This window comes from Xiphophorus hellerii, chromosome 1 (assembly GCF_003331165.1).
Source record: "Xiphophorus hellerii strain 12219 chromosome 1, Xiphophorus_hellerii-4.1, whole genome shotgun sequence".
Lineage (NCBI taxonomy): Eukaryota > Metazoa > Chordata > Actinopteri > Cyprinodontiformes > Poeciliidae > Xiphophorus > Xiphophorus hellerii.
In genome coordinates, this window is record NC_045672.1 from 15,319,532 (window position 1) to 15,337,443 (window position 17,912).

At 38.6% G+C, this 17,912-nt stretch overlaps 1 protein-coding gene across 3 annotated transcripts in view; it reads left to right on the forward strand.

Annotated features, from left to right (window-relative positions):
* LOC116726867 (adenylate cyclase type 6-like) overlaps window positions 1–17,912 on the forward strand; it is a 46,152-nt gene that overhangs the window by 20,856 nt on the left and 7,384 nt on the right. For 2 of the 3 annotated variants that reach the window (XM_032573790.1, XM_032573798.1), the window contains exons 5-21: window positions 4,518–4,667; window positions 5,026–5,147; window positions 7,602–7,713; window positions 9,191–9,318; window positions 9,421–9,579; window positions 9,672–9,813; window positions 9,936–10,064; window positions 11,301–11,329; window positions 12,793–12,940; window positions 13,034–13,131; window positions 13,265–13,352; window positions 13,487–13,603; window positions 16,581–16,730; window positions 16,861–17,036; window positions 17,238–17,270; window positions 17,352–17,381; window positions 17,660–17,792. In XM_032573790.1, coding sequence (XP_032429681.1) covers window positions 4,518–4,667; window positions 5,026–5,147; window positions 7,602–7,713; window positions 9,191–9,318; window positions 9,421–9,579; window positions 9,672–9,813; window positions 9,936–10,064; window positions 11,301–11,329; window positions 12,793–12,940; window positions 13,034–13,131; window positions 13,265–13,352; window positions 13,487–13,603; window positions 16,581–16,730; window positions 16,861–17,036; window positions 17,238–17,270; window positions 17,352–17,381; window positions 17,660–17,792 — 1,944 coding nt within the window. The remainder of the gene's footprint in view (window positions 1–4,517; window positions 4,668–5,025; window positions 5,148–7,601; window positions 7,714–9,190; window positions 9,319–9,420; window positions 9,580–9,671; window positions 9,814–9,935; window positions 10,065–11,300; window positions 11,330–12,792; window positions 12,941–13,033; window positions 13,132–13,264; window positions 13,353–13,486; window positions 13,604–16,580; window positions 16,731–16,860; window positions 17,037–17,237; window positions 17,271–17,351; window positions 17,382–17,659; window positions 17,793–17,912) is intronic. The other variant, XM_032573808.1, reaches the window with a different exon arrangement.

Sequence of the window (17,912 nt, forward strand, 5' to 3'; positions counted from 1 at the left end):
CTTCCACTTATTCTGTTTAACTCAGTTCTGAAGTTGAAATGAGTTACTGAGATACCACAGTCACCTTCACTCAACCTGCATGAGAACAAACCAACACAAAAGGCCTCTCATGAAATGTAATATAGATCAGCACATCAGCTTTGGCATTTCGTTTTGTCCCTGAATGAATGAGTAACTCAGTGTGCACGCTTGTACGTTCCAGCTTTACTTCTGTTCGAGGGTTTTGTCCAGTGGGATGTTAATAAAGACAGAGTGGATTTTCTGTCTGTTTGCCAAGGTGAGGTCTTTTCCATCCTCTTCCTCCATTTGTTCTTTAACATTCTACCCTTCTGCAAGACTGTATAAAGACCTTACTGTGAGCCACACCTTATAAGCTAATGTTTGGATTCCCTTCAGCACCACCGCCAAGAGATCACTGCAAATGTAAATGCTGAGCAAGGGTAACCTTCAGAGAGCCAAAAATCTACACAATAAATGCTCAGGAATCATCAACTATGAGGTGCTACTTTATTCAAATTGTGAGAGTTGGATCACTTTGAGAGAGAAAAGCAGCTTCTGTGTCTTCTGCACCACATCTCTGTTGAGGAAGTGGAGTGTCAGCTTCATGTCTGGGGTGGATTTGTGAGGCCGGATGCTTGAACAGACAAAACAAGCTTCAGAATCAAAGAGCTGCCAGTCCTGAAGAGCTTTCACGCACTTCATGCTTAGCTCCAGATTTATTTTATATCCCCTATAAGTGCGTTTGGTTCTGCGTGAAACTTGACTTTAACAGAAGCATTGCTCATTGCTTTTTCCTCATGCTTTCCTTTCCTCGAAATAATATTCAGGCTACAGACAGGCGAAAAATCGAATGTGGTGCCGCAGGCCCGTTCTCAGGGGAGACCAAGGATAGTGTTAGCTGATTTCAACATGCATAGTAGAAAACCTGTCCAAAATCTCCCACAAATGGTTCTCTTTCCTTTCAATGACTCCTCATGCTGACCAGTGGGCGGATGTGACCTAAAGTGGCCGTTGGGTTTTCAACTACCCCTATCATTTTGAAAAACCTTTGCTTTATATCAGCATTGTTGTGAACATACATACTTACACACAGCTTCCTCCATATTTATTGGCTGAGTAAAAAGCCTTAAAATGCCTTATTGAGTGAGATTGTGATGCCAAGCAATCATGTGACAATTTGGTGTTTTCTTTAGAGTTTTTTTTCTTAAAGGAAGAAGAACTTCTAATTTTTCAAAACAGCAACCAAAACCAATCAATAAATCAATTAGATTGAAATCTCCATAGGCGTCTTTGACATTTTGCTTACTAGTCTTATTGCAAAGAAGTGTATTAGTGGTAAGGGTATTCGTGGGAGCTACAGGTGCCGCTGATTCTCAGACGTGCCGCCTAACCAAGTTATCTTGCTGGGTCTTTTCACAGCCATCTGTTTGGTATTAACGTGAAAGTAGATGTTAGAAACCGGAGTATCAGGTCGCCTTTGACTACACAGAACATCACGATATAGCGCTAATCAGCAGGCTTGAGCTTCTGACTGAGTTAAAAAGACAATTGGTTAGCAGTAAAGGCGTGTGACGATGTGGAACAAATTCAATCTTACGTGCAAAGGAACAACCACAAAGCTTGTTGTGGAAAAAAAAACATGAGTGGATGTTCGGCTCACACACCTGGGCCCTAAAAGCCAGCTCATCTCACCTTTAAATAGCTCTCAAGTGAGTTTCCTTTTTATAGATAAAACAAATAAGTGCTTTTTTTTTCTTACTTCAAATATCTGAAATTTGATTCTGTCTTATCTGAGGATGAAGTCTTTATGGATGTCCCCCCAATCTGGACCAGTCGTTTGTTTTCAGGCTGAAAAGTCGGCCAGAATTGATCGTCCTTTCTAAGGCTCCCAGTGGAATTTGCCTCCCTCTGTGCTGCGGTCACAGTGTCCTGTTTCAAGCATAGGTTATTGGATTATCTCTGACTTGTTGTGACAACAAATGGTCAGCTCTGGTGTATACAGTGTAAACTCGTCTCAGGACAGCGTGAGGAGAAAAAAAAAAAAAAGTCATTGCTTTATTTTTACAGAGGGTCAGCTTTCATTTGCTGATTTCAGCAGCGTGCAAATGATAAACGCAGCAGCTTAACCCCTTATGATTCAATTATCATTCAGATTTTGAAAAAGGCGCTGACACATCCATGAAAATATGCCGCGTATGTGTCCGAACAGATAACCCACCTCTATCTTTTGCTCTGCATCTCTTTGCCGCCATCATTTTTGATGAACACAAATTACAAGCATGCATACAAACAGACACTGGTTTGACCACATACCAGCACCCTGCAGACATACTGGTACCAAAGGAGAGATTTTTCAACTTCTTGCCTCCATATTTAAGCCTGTTACGACTCCTGATTCAGTATCAGCCTTTTGTATGGGCGCTGAGCCTGCACTTTTTTTTTCTTCCCCCATTATTGATGATATTATCTGTGGAGGAAACACTCAGGCGCTCTGGTCAGAGGTCAAATGACTTTCCCAGGCCAGAGTGTGTCTCTGAACATGAAGGAGACGTGTGTCTGCGCATGCTCCAACATTTTCTGAAGGAGGGGAAGTACGGACACTCGGGACTCAGTTCGTGATGTTCAGTCTGACGCTACTGAGCAGAAAAAAAATAAAAGAAGACTCGCAGGCTCGGCTTGCCACAAGGGGGGTCCGAAAAACAAACAGACAGTGGTTGCAGCAGCAGAGAGGAATGCCTTGAAGGTCAATGACCCCACAAATTCAACTGTACTATACTGCTCAGCTTAATCTGTTCCAGTCACAGATAATTGCATACAGATTGTGGATTCTCAAACTTCACAGCACATAAGTGGCAGCTACATAAGCCTCTGCCTAAAGCACCACATTAGTAGACATACATGGATGTTGTTGTTTTTTTATTTAACCCCTCTAAATCATTGATTGCTGGATCAAATTATCATTCTTGCCAAAATATTCTGTACTGGACAAAAATCAATCATCCCTCCCTTGTTTTATATTTCACCTCCAAGTAGTCAGAATATATTATGACATTTTTAAGGCTTTCCTAAAATACTTGAATGTTTTGAGATGTTAAAGTACCAATTTTTTTCAGGAATGTAGTTCCTAATCTCTGAGGATGAGCCACTGTTGTTTTGACAGATAGCAGAGAACTTAATGGTGACCCAAAGCTGAATTGGATTGTGTAACCCTTGTCCTGGCATAAAGATTTACTGTAATTTATTTTCATTTCTTTAGTTGTAGCTTAACAATTACCAATTAGCTTGAGAGAGATAAACTGGTATTTTGGTATCAACTAAGTGAAAACCCAAGTTTTTTTACCTGTATACTTTAAATGAAAGATGATTCATCTCGTCGGTCCTGTTTCAGAACTTCTTCAGACATAAAGAAGAGCTGACTTTTTGAAACTGTTCAAATGAAGCTGTTCATGGACTAGGCCGAAACTTTATGTGGAGGTAGCATTTAGTAAACTCATACTGTTGTGGTATAAACACAACAGTTTAAAAGAAGAAGAATGTATAGTATGAGTTCATTGCTTTTCAGAAAATTACAATTAATTCTTCTGCAACTAACTTATAACCGTGATTACAAAATCTATGACAAAGTTATGCATGATTTGGATTTTAATGGACTTTATAAAATATTAAACACCTGCTAAATATCAGAGTAGCTAATTGCATGGATTATTATGAAGTTTTTCCATTCTGCTTTCTGAAGAGTATCATAAGCTGATTACGAAACTGGAGAAGTGCAATTACATCAAACATCAAAATAACACAAAAAAGACATTGAAACATGAAATAAATCAAAAGAATAAAAATGTAAGCATCACTTGAAACAAAAGAAAGATGTAAATTAAAACAAAATGGGAAAAAAAATGCACAGACATGACCTGATTAATTAATCTTTGAACTTTATTGGAAAGCGGAAGAAAACGATAATATTCTCAGCCCTAAGTCTATCTGTCCTTTTCCTTTTTTACACCTTAATTCTTCAACCAATCACTCCACAATATGCAAGGATTGTTATCAGAAACATTACAAGGAGAAAATCCAAAGAAGAAAAATGTAGGAAGACTTACAGAAAACCTGAGTAATATTTATAAAGATAGATTTGAAAGGTGGCAAAAATCATCTGACCCAATTATGACTAAATATTTGAACCGTTTGCACAGAAAAGAAACAGTCAATGTTGTTAACCATGAACCTAAGATTAAAGTTATTCTCAAAAACAGTTTAAGTCATTAAGTGTTTGTAGTTTGGTCTGTGATTCAGAACACAGTGATATGATGTCCTACATTTATGAGGATTTGCCCATCCTTTACAACCAGATCACATCTAATGGCTCCTCACCTTCTGGTCCCTCCTATGACACAGAATGTTATCAGGTTCCCTCCGCGACCTCACCCACGTCAAGTTGAGTTTACTGCTCTAATAAAACTGACATGTACCTGACTTTCTTACTCCCTTTCACCTTCCCCGTCTGGTTCTGTTTTTAGACATGTGCCAACGTGCTGATCTTCCTGTGCGCTAACATCATCGGGATCTGCACCCACTATCCCGCTGAGGTCTCCCAGAGACAGACCTTCCAGGAGACGAGAGGATATATTCAGGCCAGGCAGCACCTGCAGAGGGAGAACCATCAGCAGGTACGATCACATCTGTGCTTCCTCCCAGAGTCAGACAGGGAGCAGCCGTGCCATCGTCCTCCAGGAAAACCCATCGCACATATGCAAATAAGCAACAAATTTGAGTCTCCATGTCACGGACTGATTTGTTTCTCTTTTTTGTTGTTGTTGTTGTGAGGTCAAAAACACAAATCTCCACTCCTTCCTAGTTAACTAACACGTTCCCACGCATATGCCAGTAAAACACAGTGACACATTCAGTATGTTTAGTGGAAAATAATGTTTAAAAAGTCCTCTTTATGTCTGTGTGTGTTTCTCTCTCTTTCTTTCAGTCTTTTTTTTAAATTCCTCCCTCTGCCTCTCTCTCTCCCTTGTTTAGGAACGGTTGCTGCTATCTGTTTTGCCGAGGCACGTTGCAATGGAGATGAAGGCTGATATCAACGCCAAGAAGGAAGACATGATGTTTCACAAAATCTACATCCAGAAACACGATAATGTGAGGTAAGCCCAATAATGGACACAACCACTTAAGATGACGTTGTACCTGAATGAGATGTTTTTCCCCTGAGAGTGACTGTTACGCATATTGTGGTTTGATGACACAGATATTAACATAACCATGTTTTCAGTAGTAAATTCTGACGTTTCCTGTGCCTCTTTCTCATTACCATTAGCACATGGTTTTCACATCCTGAAATGGAAGAACTCACTACTAATAGAGGAACAAGAAATATACAGTTTCTGCAGAGATCTATGGCAGATGACCCAGATAAGGAAGGTTGATTTACGGCGCTTAGTGGCATAATGCTTTGCTTCACCGCTGCCCTACTAAGATGTAAATGTTCCAGGAACAATCAATTACCTCGATGTAACCCAGATTAAAACCCTTAGTTTTTGTCGAGTTATTTTCAGGTCTTTTTGTGAAGGATTCAGCACAGAATCACATAAACAAATAAAAGTTACTCATTATCATTTTCTTCAATTTTTTATGTTTTACAGAATTCTCAAATTGAACTAATTGTGCACAAAATAATCAGTTTAATTCAGTTTGGAGTTTATCTCTTTCTTTGTTTTATCACTGCAGAGCCTAAAAATCTAATATCACCTCTGCAAATACTAAAGAGTCACCAGTGGTTCAGTGTTGAAGGTGAAATAATACCCAATTTTGACTCACAGGGTTGTTTTCTTAGGTTTTGTTCCCTTTGTAGATTAGCTCTCTGACTCACAGTTCTTTGAGTCACGTCATTTCAGTTACTAAAAAATCCCAAGGCTGAAGTTTATCTGAACCAAATGAAAAAAAAAAAACCCTTAAAATGATTTTATTATAATGTGGTTTGGCCTCTGACTGGCCAGTAATGAATGTGTTTATTGTGTGGGAGTTAGTAAGACGTGTAAAAGTATTAATGGCTCTTGGATTTTGTTTTTTGTTCACATTACAACCACAATCCTCAGTATATTTTACTGTGGTCATATATTACAGACCAACAAAACCTACTAGCAAACAGAAGAATGACATCTGTTTACCTGTTTTAATTTAGCAAATAAAAAACCTAGACTTTATCACAGTATAAATTTAGCAATGTGAAAGCCTTATTTATTTGTTTGGAAAACATTGGTGAACAAGCAGCTGCATAAAGACAGGAACACAGCACACAGTTCAGGGAGGAAGTTGTCCTCACTTTACATACACATTTACATTTACATTACATTTTTCTGATGACATAAGTAATCAGAATAAATGACCAATAAGAATAAAAATGCATAATGTAATTACTATTCTGATCAGATTCAGCTCGATTGGACTGAATTTGTAATCTGAATGAGAGAAGTGGTATAATATGCCGATTGATAATCCAAATGGCGTACATGTAAACACTTGTTCTGAATGTGGCAGTGTGACCTGACTGTGCGTGTGTGCGATAAGTCGGAGAAGAAAAAATGGTTTGTTGATCTGAAAACGAACAGCCTGCACCTTAAATAGAGAGTTAAGTAACAGAACCTGGTGCAGATCCCTTCTTGTCCCTTAGAAGACACAAAACAAAGACACAACTCTGTTTTTTATGTACATTACAGACAGAAGTACCACTTCTTCTTCTTCTTCTTCTGTCTTTTTAGGGAACTGTTACAACTCTGCGCATACCACTCCATATAAACCATACATTCTGATTATTTCACCTGAATACATTTCCATCCGATCAAGGAATTTTGCACATGTAAACATAACCACAGTCTTTAAATTTGTATTTGTAAAATAAATCCATAAACCTGTTGTCCTTCCTACTTACAGTTGTGAACTATTATATTTTCTTCTTTCACATAAAATCTCGGTAAGATGCATTAAAGCTTGTGGATGTAACGTGACAAAAAGTAAAAAAATCCAAAGGGTACAAATACTTTGGAAGGCATAGTACAGTACTGAGGGAAAATTATAAGATAAATATAAAAACCACAACAGAGCATTCTGAGATATTCTGAGCTTAAAAGTTGTGAGCTTAAAAGTTACAAATTTCATATATCAAAATATTACAGTTTAGCTTAACCTGTTATATGGAGGTAAGACATTACTGCCCACATGAAGCTGTGCAAAAGATGAAAAACCCATTCCCTCGTGGGACAGACGGCATCATCTGTCACCTTGAACAGCGTCTTTGGTCATCCTGTTGTTTATCCTTGTGCTTCGTTTCTTTTAAAAGTTGGACTAGCAAAGTCAAGCAGACCTGGCGACGGGGGCGGAGGTGTTCTCAGAGGGAAGGGATGGATGTTGTGACCTAAATCTGACTAAAGGATGAGAGCCGTGGCTGAACAAATGTCTGCGACTCTTTGTCTCTTCTCTGCTCCAGTGGCATTTGGAGCAGTTTCCTCTTTCCTTCTGTATTTGATTAATCTAATTCTCTTTTTTTTCTTTCTCCTTTCCTCTCTCTTACCACTTCCACCCCAACATCTCATGATCTGCAGCATACTGTTTGCCGACATTGAGGGCTTCACCAGCCTGGCGTCTCAGTGCACGGCCCAGGAACTGGTCATGACGCTGAACGAGCTGTTTGCCCGTTTCGACAAGCTGGCCTCGGTGAGACACCTGCTGCTGCGACTTTCACTGCACAACTCTGAACCACTGACTCCAGCGCTGCTGTGCAAGCTGCAGTCTTAGCCGTATCACAGATAAAAATAGCATTATGTACTTTGATAAATTGCAAACGCCACTAGTTAGATTACGCAGAGACTTATCTACAGTTATGTGAGAAACTATTTTGTCTCCTTAAAGATTTAATCTAATTTGTTTTGTGTAACACACCAATGTTACACAAAACAGAAAACTTCAATATCTGATAAAGTTAAGCCAACTAAATACAAGAGGTAGTTTTCATATAGTTACAAATTTTACAATTATAAATGTACAAACTATGCAATCATCCTCCGTTAAGCTATTAATTAAAGCTAATTAATCCCAATTTTACCAACTTTATTATTTCCAGACCTATAAGATCAAAAACTTTCCTGACAACATAAAGTAGACAAAAACACCCCGTAAAGGGACACATTAAGCCCAGATATAACGAAATTCAACAACAGATGAGTCTGGAAAGAGTTACAAAACATTTTTTTTAATTTTGGGACTTCAGTGAGAGACATTATCCACAGAACCAGAAAACATAAAACAGTTGTGAACCTTACCAAGAGTTGCCTTTGAAAATTACATAAAGAGTATATCTCTGTCTTATCCATGAGGTCACAAATGAACCCAAAATAACATCTACAGCACATCAGACTTTATTTGGCAGAATTATGTTCAGTGCTACTGATTTAAAAAATAGAGAGAGTAAACAAAAATGCCTCTATGGTAGAGTTCTAAGCACAAAAGCTATGCTAGAAAAATATATGCAAACTGGAAAAAAATGCCTTCTTGGTCCACAAGACTGTACATAAAATATTCTGTAGATTACCAAGACAAAAGGTGTTCATCCTGCCATATGTGGCATATCAGAAAATCCTGGAGGAGAATGTCTGGTCATCAATTTCAGCTTGACGATGATGTGAGCAGCACCAGAAATCCGATCTCATACTGACTCAAAACAGAAACGATAAAAACCCAAATTGAAAGCAGAGGAGTGTTGCACTTAAATTGGACCGAGATGTGATAAACAGGCCATTGATGTTCAGCCTGCATTGTACAAAACAATTCTCCAATGAAGAATGGATAAAATTTCAGCAGCGGTGATGTAAAAGACTCTGGCACTCATCAAAAACACTTGTTGCTGCTGCTGCAAAGAGCAGCACAACCTGAGTTTAAGGAGGAGACAATTGCTTTTTCTTGTAGGGCCATGTTGATTTGGATAGCATTTTATCTTAATAAACATGGGTTTTTTTTCCAGATTATCTTTGAAATTAAAATTTGTGTGACGATCTGAGACGTTCAAGTGTGACACAAAAGAAAAGGCTGAACAAATCCAAAGTGCTTTTAATCACAGAACTGCTAGCTGAACATTAGGTCTCACGAAAAACCAACATCGTAGGTGAAATCTGTATTTTGCTCCTTTGTTGAACAGGAGAACCACTGCCTGCGCATCAAAATCCTCGGAGACTGTTACTACTGTGTATCGGGTCTGCCCGAGCCCCGGGCTGATCATGCCCACTGCTGTGTGGAGATGGGAGTAGACATGATTGAAGCCATTTCGTGAGTGAACATTGGACACTAACGCACTGAAACACAGAAACCATCATGAAATGTTAGTCAAAGTCTTTTTTTTAAAAGCAGTGTGTGTATTCTCATCTGCAGGCTGGTAAGAGAAGTGACAGGTGTTAATGTGAACATGCGGGTGGGCATTCACAGCGGACGCGTGCACTGTGGGGTGCTGGGCCTGCGCAAGTGGCAGTTTGACGTCTGGTCCAATGACGTGACGCTCGCCAACCAAATGGAGGCCGGGGGGAAAGCAGGGTGAGAACGTCCGGCTCCACCTGCTGCTTGACTGACGGACGACCGCTTTTTCTCCCTGCAGCTTCTGATTTCTGAATTGCTCGTGTTCCCAGACGTATCCACATTACCAAAGCCACCTTGCAGTACCTGAATGGGGATTATGAGGTAGAACCAGGATACGGAGGGGAGAGGAACGCTTACCTGAAGGAAAACAACATCGAAACCTTTTTGGTGCTTGGCTGCAGCCAGAAAAGAGTAAGTGCTCTTATCTGCGTGGCTCCGCTTAAAATACCACACCACTGCCACATATTTCACACAAACAGCCTAATGCTTTTGGTCACATGGCTTTAAGTGCATTTATTTATTTTTCCTTTCAGAAAGACGAGAAAGCCATGATGGCCAAAATCCAACGAACGCGTGCAAATTCTGCAGAGGGTCTGATGCCCCATTGGGTGTCTGATAGAGCTTTCTCCAGAAGTAAGGAGTCTAAAGTCTACAAGAAGATGGTGAGATTCCCTCCAAAACATTGTCATGCTAGATCATTTTTTAGAGATAGATCAGCAAGCAAAATCTCACGCTTACTGTGGGCCGGTTTGGGAAGAAATGGAGCTGTGTTTGAGTTGTATTGCTTATGTTATAAGAAGATTAATGCAGTGATGGCATCTACCAAAGAAGACAGATTATGGAGCTGAGCCTGTTGTTTATTAGGAACAGTGTCAGCCCACCCTGCAAGTTGACAGAGCCGGTGAATGTTGCTCCAAGGTAGAAACATTGTTGACTGAAAGAAACAAGCAAGTTTGCTGTTTGTTATTTCACTGCAAACTTATGTACTTATATATATATACATTTCACTTATGTAAAATGCTATGTTGGTGAAATTTCTGACTAGCCTCACCTTTGTTGAATGCCACAAACACTAAACAGTAATCTGATTCAGCTACATTGAAGTAAAGAAGTTCTGCCTCACCTGGAGTGACCATATTTGGGCAAAAATGTCCTTTCCCATGGGAGTCAAAAAGTGCCAATCCATTAAATAACAACGAATCACAAAATTATTACTTGAAAATGTTCTGTTATAATTGAAAATATATTAATTTTATTTCATAAAGATGCAGTGTAATAATCAAATACTGGAAAAACGATTCCACATTTCAGGAGCATTAAGTGTTTTCTTTATGTGTTTTATTATTATTTAAGTTGATGGAACAAATTACAATCACTAACAATATGTCCCTCTAATGTTCACTGATTATTTTAACGTGGTCAAAGCTAATATGTTCATTAAAACTATAATATTTGGACAAGGCTCTGTAAATAAAATTTAGGATAAAAAAAAGTGAGAAAAATTTCAAGGCTTTCTGTGCCGACATGAAAGAGCCACTGGAAATTTCAGAAAAGAAAACAGAAATCACAATAGATCTCCAGGGGAGCTTCCTGGTTCTTCACCATTTCTCCCTCACCCTCTCCTTAATCTTGAAGTCTCATTTCCTTTTTATTCCTGCATTCTTTCTCTGTCCTCCTCCTCTGTCCTTTCTATCTCAGAGGGTTTGAGCCCTTGGGGCAAAGAGGGTGTAATTTGAAGCCTCTGAGCATTAATTAAAACATCAAACTCGCTCACAGGGATTAACTGTGCAGATGTCTGAGACTGTCTGTTTTTCACTTTTACTGTTGCTCCTTCTCTATTTTGAGACCTTTTTTTTCTTTCTTTCTTATTTATGCTCTGTATTTTCATTTTTTCTCAGGGCATTGACGCAGCGTCCAGCAAAGAAAAGTGAGTATTTTATTCCCGGTTTTTGTTGCTACGGCAGCATTTATTATAAGAGGTTTTCTGGCAGGCTGTCAGTGTAGATCTTTCACTCGGGAGCCTACTGTTAGTTTTATTTAGTCAGATCCAGCGCAGCACTAATACCATACTGGATCTGGTTCTTCCTGCCTGTCATAACACAGGTCAATCCTCTCACAAACACATTTTCTCAGATGCAAACATAGACTAAACTCTGAACTACTGATGCATTTGTCGCTACTATCAGCCCCTCTAAAGGACTTTATTTTTCATAAGCCGACAGTTTCACTGGTTATTTAAATCAAATCCGCCTCATAGATCGACTAGAAGAGCTGATTTCTTACATTTCTTAGAGTTTTTGAAGACGCATTAAGAATGCAAAGTTGAAAAAACAAAGAGATACATTGCCATGTACAACAAAATAGACGGAAACTTTTTTATAAGAATTAAACTGATCAGAAACCTAAAAATATTCAAATAACTATCAGAAGGTCAAGAAAAAATATACTCCACATCATCTCTTGTGAAGCATTAAACTACCTACCAGAAAGAACACTGTTCCAGTTCTTTCCACCTGGAGTAAAAGAGGAAATTTAAAAGAGCTTTAAAACCTTTTCCCTTACAAAGAGTGGAGATTAGGATGGGAGACGGCAGAAAGCTGCAGACCACCACACTGTCAGCGTTCACATCAGCCTCCGTTCAGAACAAATACAAAATGATGGTTTGGGCCGAACATGTTCTGCCATCTTCAGCACATGAGATCGGCTGTATAGCTGCAGATAGACGTCTCTTTTATAATCTTTTCCCTGACTTACAGCACTTCTCCTGGTAGAACAGGCTGACTCTTTTGCTCAAGATTTAGATGTCGGTAGTTTCTTAATTTCCGTTTCAACCTGGGCACCAAATGTAAAGAACGAATCCCCAAAAACAGTTAACGAAGGCTTAAACACACAACTGACACGATAAAGTCCAGAATGTAAAAAGTTGGAAGTCCAGCAGAGCTTCACTGAAATTAGACAAATTACCTTAGGATGTAAACATTTATCACAACCTCAACTCAGCCCCTTTGTTGGACAGGAGCTCTTTGAGAGTAACGTACTGAAGATCGCGCGCCACCAGGACTTAAACTTCCTCTCACACCAAATCAGACAGAAATTTAGCCAATCTCAAGGTTTCTTCCTGCAAGTATAGTAATAATAACTTTCCATGATGATATGTTGTTTATCAGGCAAAAGAGTTCACAGCAGCTCAATCCAGGACACATAAAAAGGAAGATTCAATCATGGCTTGGAATGTCAGGATAAGAAATATTGAGAAGACTGTCATTTGGCTTAAATAGTTGTTAATGTTTCCTAAATATTAACGTTTAGTTGATTAACCAAAGTTAGCTGAAAGCTAAACTGTGTAGATAAGCTAATAGATTGGTTCATGCCACATTATTTGTTTTATAGCCGCTGCAGTCAGGAAAACCAGAACTCTGAGGATGAGGTGGATGATTTTCTTGCACGAGCCATCGATGCACGCAGCATCGACCAGCTGAGGAAAGATCACGTCAAGAAGTTTCTGCTCACATTTCAGGCACCCGACCTAGAGAAAAAGGTCGGTGTTTTCTGCTATAAAACGTTTTCTAAAAGAATTGGGTTGGAAAGTAGCTAAGTTTTTATCTGTTTCTTTCTTTCTTTTTATCCACAGTACTCCAAAAAGGTGGATGATCGTCTGGGCGGTTACGTGGGATGCACTCTGCTCGTCTTCTTCTGCATCTGTTTTATTCAGATGATAATTTTCCCAAAGTAAGTTCTCTCTTTGACAAACTGCACTTCCAAGTTATACCAAATTGTGGACAGGAAATGTGTTCTTGATTAGCTTACGAGGGGTTAATGAGAGCTGTACGTCCTAATGAGCTTGCTTTTTTATCTTCCACAGAACAACACTTATGCTCGGTCTTTACATTAGCATCTTCATCATCCTCGCCAACATCCTTTTCATCTGTGCCATCTATTCCTGCCTCAAAGTAGGAAACAAAGCCCTTCACCACTTCTTCTGCCAGATAGCTCCAGATAAGAGTGCTTATTACATGTCTTCAGCTGGCATCACTCATAATATTAACTTTCGCTTATCTGATCTTCTCCTCGCTTTATATCGAAGCGCTTCCCAGCTGCCTTCCAGACACTCACCAAGAAAATAATCCAGTCTCGGGCAAACAGTACGCTGGTGGGCATCTTCACCATCCTTCTTCTCTTCATCTCTTCTTTCGCTAATATGGTAGGCATCAGGGATGTTTGTTGAGTTGCTTTTGAGTAATGAAACTGTTGTTTCACATAAATATGTTATTTAAACATAGCCCACACTGTAAACAAGGGGCTTTGTGGCTTTTGTATTTGTCTGATCTTCCTTTAAACTGTCAGACATTTTCTTACTTATGTTTCTAATCCGATTTCCTAGACAGTAGAAGAAATTCAGAACTATTCAGACTACAAAGTAGATCAATTTGCCTAAGGGGGCCTGTAATTACAGGCATCTGTTTCTAATCATAATACGCCACTGTAACCAGGATCTTTAAATTGGGCCAGGGGTTTTTCAGGGACTTTCTCTGGCAAATATTCCTTGTCATTATGGTTCTTTAAAATCGCAGCACTCCTCAAACTAAGACTAGAAACAACATTCAGCCCCCCAAAATCATTTTGAATATTTTTGTGACACCATCATTCTCTAAACCTATTAAATTACAGCTTTAATATTCACTAATCAGAATAAATGAGTTGAGGTCATTGTTGCTTTGCTTCTCACCAGGATGTAATTTCATAATCGTCATCTGTAATTCTTAGCAAACACAATGAGACAAGAACCTTTCAGGTAAATGGGTGAAAATGTAGAGTGTAAACTGAGTATACTGAGTGCTGATTCCCATCTTAACTTTATCTAAATAAAATTATTTTGAGACCTAAATGAAGAATTGAAGGAAGAGATTTTCCAGTAGTATTGAAATTGAAGTTCAAAATAACCACAAAAGGAAATAAGCTGTATTTCTATTAGTACTGTAGCAGTTCTATGCTAGTACCGTAACACTGTACTAGTAATGTATTGGCATGTTATTTCATAAATTATCAGATTAGCGCGCAGATGTGTTTAAAATAGTTATGCAAGCATTTATGTAACATGCAGATATATTGTATGGAAAATTCCTGAAGATCTCCTAAAAAATGCTATGGCAGAGCTTATTGAATATATTTTCATTTGCAGCAGGTACACTATCATTAGTTCATTTTCCCCCCTCAAGTTTTACCTAAAATGTTAGCTAGTAAAAATAAAATAGCCTCCAGTAATTTTTCCATTGCCTCTCATTAGAGTGTGATTTGATTTTTGTTGATCAAGCTCACTTTGTTCTAAAATGTAACCGAAAGCTTGAATTTTCTGACATTTCTGATGCCATTGTAATGTCAGCATATTTTCAGAGGATTTTGAAAACTGCATCTGGTGACGTCAAAATCGATTATTGTGAATCGACCAAAATGCAGGCAGTCAGGTAGAAGAAACAAAATGTTGGAGATGCTCAAAGGTCCAAACTGATTTTTTTAAAAAAAGGAACAAAAGAACTGAAACTCTCAGAACTAAACATATCAGCAGTGAAACTGGTACAGAGCAGATTGATGACAGAAGGATCTGACACAGAGAAGAATTAAAATATTTACTGTATGGTGGTAACATGATAAGTGAACATGAAGCAGGCTGTTGGTTGTTAATTGGCTGCAGGAATCCAACATGAGAATGACTCGAAATATCAAACCAAAAGAAGACAAACAGTCAGAAACAGGAGTAAGAAGAAATCAAGGAGTAAACAGAACGCGTAAAAAAAAGACAGATTTTAAAATAAAACAGAAACTGGGGAAAAAAACACAGACAACAGCAACACCTACTAAAATCAGAATCTTCACCAATACATGAAATACCAAAAGAAAAGAAAGAAGCACTAGCGCTGTATCCAGAAATAAATCAGTTACGTATTAGTGTCAATAATAAAGCTTCCCTAAACTGTTTTTACTCTTGCATTTATTGTCACATTTATTATAGTTTACAGACACATAAGAGGGTGAGCTTAGATAAAGATTTTCTTATCAACTTTATACTCTGCCAGATGTATTTAGGGCGGTTTTGACTGGCGTCCACACCAGACAGACCTATCACTCTGTTTTATTTCCAGCTTGTTAGATCATGTCTGTTGTCTTTTCATGCTCACAAAGGAGACGCTCCTATTGTCAACCCCAAAACCACAAAGCCCTTCCACACTTAACACAGATCCCCATTTAACCCCCACCTGCAACACAAGGGATAATTGAGACTTTTCTCATTTTAATTTAATATTTCTGTCCCACATTTATCATCACTATGGAGTTTTTCAAGTTTTTCTCCATTTATAAAATCAGATCTCTCTAGTGGGTTTAATTTTTATACTCATGTAAATGATTCTTAATATAATTGTCATATTTTTCAAACAAAATTGGAAAAATGAGCAGAATTGAATCTTCCAGTAAGCATGAGTCTGACCTTTTCTTTTGTTGTTAAAGATTAGGAAAATAAGATTTAAAAAAAAAACAGTTTATTATATAACCAACTTTACTAAATAAAAAAAAGAAGAGCAGTCATCTGTAGTCTTGCAATCAAGGGAAACTACATTTATCTAGATTAATATGAAGAAATAAAACATCCACTTAACAATCACTTCAGCATTAAAATGAAACACAAGACTGATTTATTATTAAGAAAAATCAATAAAATAAAAATCTAATTTATTATTAATCAACAAACATTTACTCTCTGTCAGGTAGCTAAATAACATTAAAGAAACAAACCGTTTCAGTTTTCATCACAAGGTTGTTTGGCAGCAACCTTATTGCCACGTTGCCATAGAGATGTTATATAAAAAATAAAATGCTGAGAAACTCTTAGGACAACTACAGACACTGAAACAGAAGCCCTCCTCCAAACGCCATAGAAAGCAAACGCTTTACCGTGATGTTTTATTCACTGCAGAGGCTTTGGCTCTACTTCTGTTCAATGAGTTTGGGCCCCCACAGATATAACTTCAAAGCAATTTTCCTAATATTGTAGTTACTTCAATACATTTATATTACATGTTGAGGGTGGATCATTTGTTTGTTTTACTGACTTATCTGCCAAAAGGTGGTACATCCGGTTGTTCATCCTGCTCCATTTAAGATCAAATTTCGTCTTCCCTTTCCAGTTTACCTGCAGCAGAGAGAAACTGTACGACTGTGTAGGACGGGAACTGAACACAACAGTGACTCTATGCCTGCTGCACAACCTCACCAGGACAGCAGAGGATGGCCTGACTCTGTGCTCCAGTCAGGTGATGCCCTGCCATTTACCTGAGGTTGGTGCTGTTTCTATTTCATTCTCTGGGTGAATGTTTGGTGTTCCAGGTAAAAACTGTCCAAACATCCAGCTTAAATCCTTCTCCTGCTCCTTTTTTTTTTTTTTTTTTGCTGGCTTGTGTGCTGCAGTATTTCAGCTACAGCGTACTGCTGACCCTGCTGGCCTGCTCCGTGTTCCTGCACATCAGCAGCATCGGGAAGCTGGCTCTGATGCTGCTCATCTATCTCATTTTCCTCCTGCTGGTGGAGTGGCCTCAGGTGACCCTGTTTGACAACGCTGACCTGCTGGTCATTGCCAACAATCTGTAAGTCTGCTGCCAGGGTCCTGAGCTGACTACAAACTAACTTTCAACTTGACTGGTTAAACTTACGTGTCACCGGACTGCAGTTTAGCTTTGATTCGACCTACTTCCTTTTTTTTCTTTTAAAAAAAAGGTTTAGAACATAGTAGTCCTATTTTTGAATGTTATGTCCTATTTCTGAATATGTTCTCATTTTTACCACAGGCAATTACCACCTGTTAATGATTCCCTGCAACAGTAAGATGGTTTTTATGTTTGCTCCATTTTATTTAAGTGGGTTCATGTGTTTGCAGGGCTGACTCTCTTTCTTTTTCTTAGATCTGGTTTCAATGAAACCGCAGAACAGTGGTAAGAAGCTTTATTCATAATATATCCACAGTGCAAATCAGAAGTTTACATAAGTCCCTACTTTTCTCTGAAAACAGGGAGATCTTGCTGTGTTTACATATACTGACTAAATGTATGACTGCCATTTTTGGAGGGAATTGTTACAATAATATTGCATCAGAATATTACTAGAACATCCATGCACATGATGGGTGTATGCAAAGTTTTGAATGGCGTTGTAGATATCTGCTTTTATTCAAAGGTATTAAAATAACTAATAATTGTATTTTTTTTTTCAGCCTGGGGGTTGTGACCAAAGTGCCCCTCAGGGTCATGACCCCCATAATCCTGCTGGTTTTTGTTCTGGCTCTCTATTTGCACGGCCAGCAGGTGGAGTCCACCGCACGTCTCGACTTCCTCTGGAAGTTGCAGGTAAATAAGTTTCACTTTTACACTGAAAGCAGAAGTGTTTAAAGTTTGCAAAAGTCAATTATGTTTTGCCAGCATGTAGCACAAAGAGCATCGTGTGTTTGCTAATATTCACGAGAACTG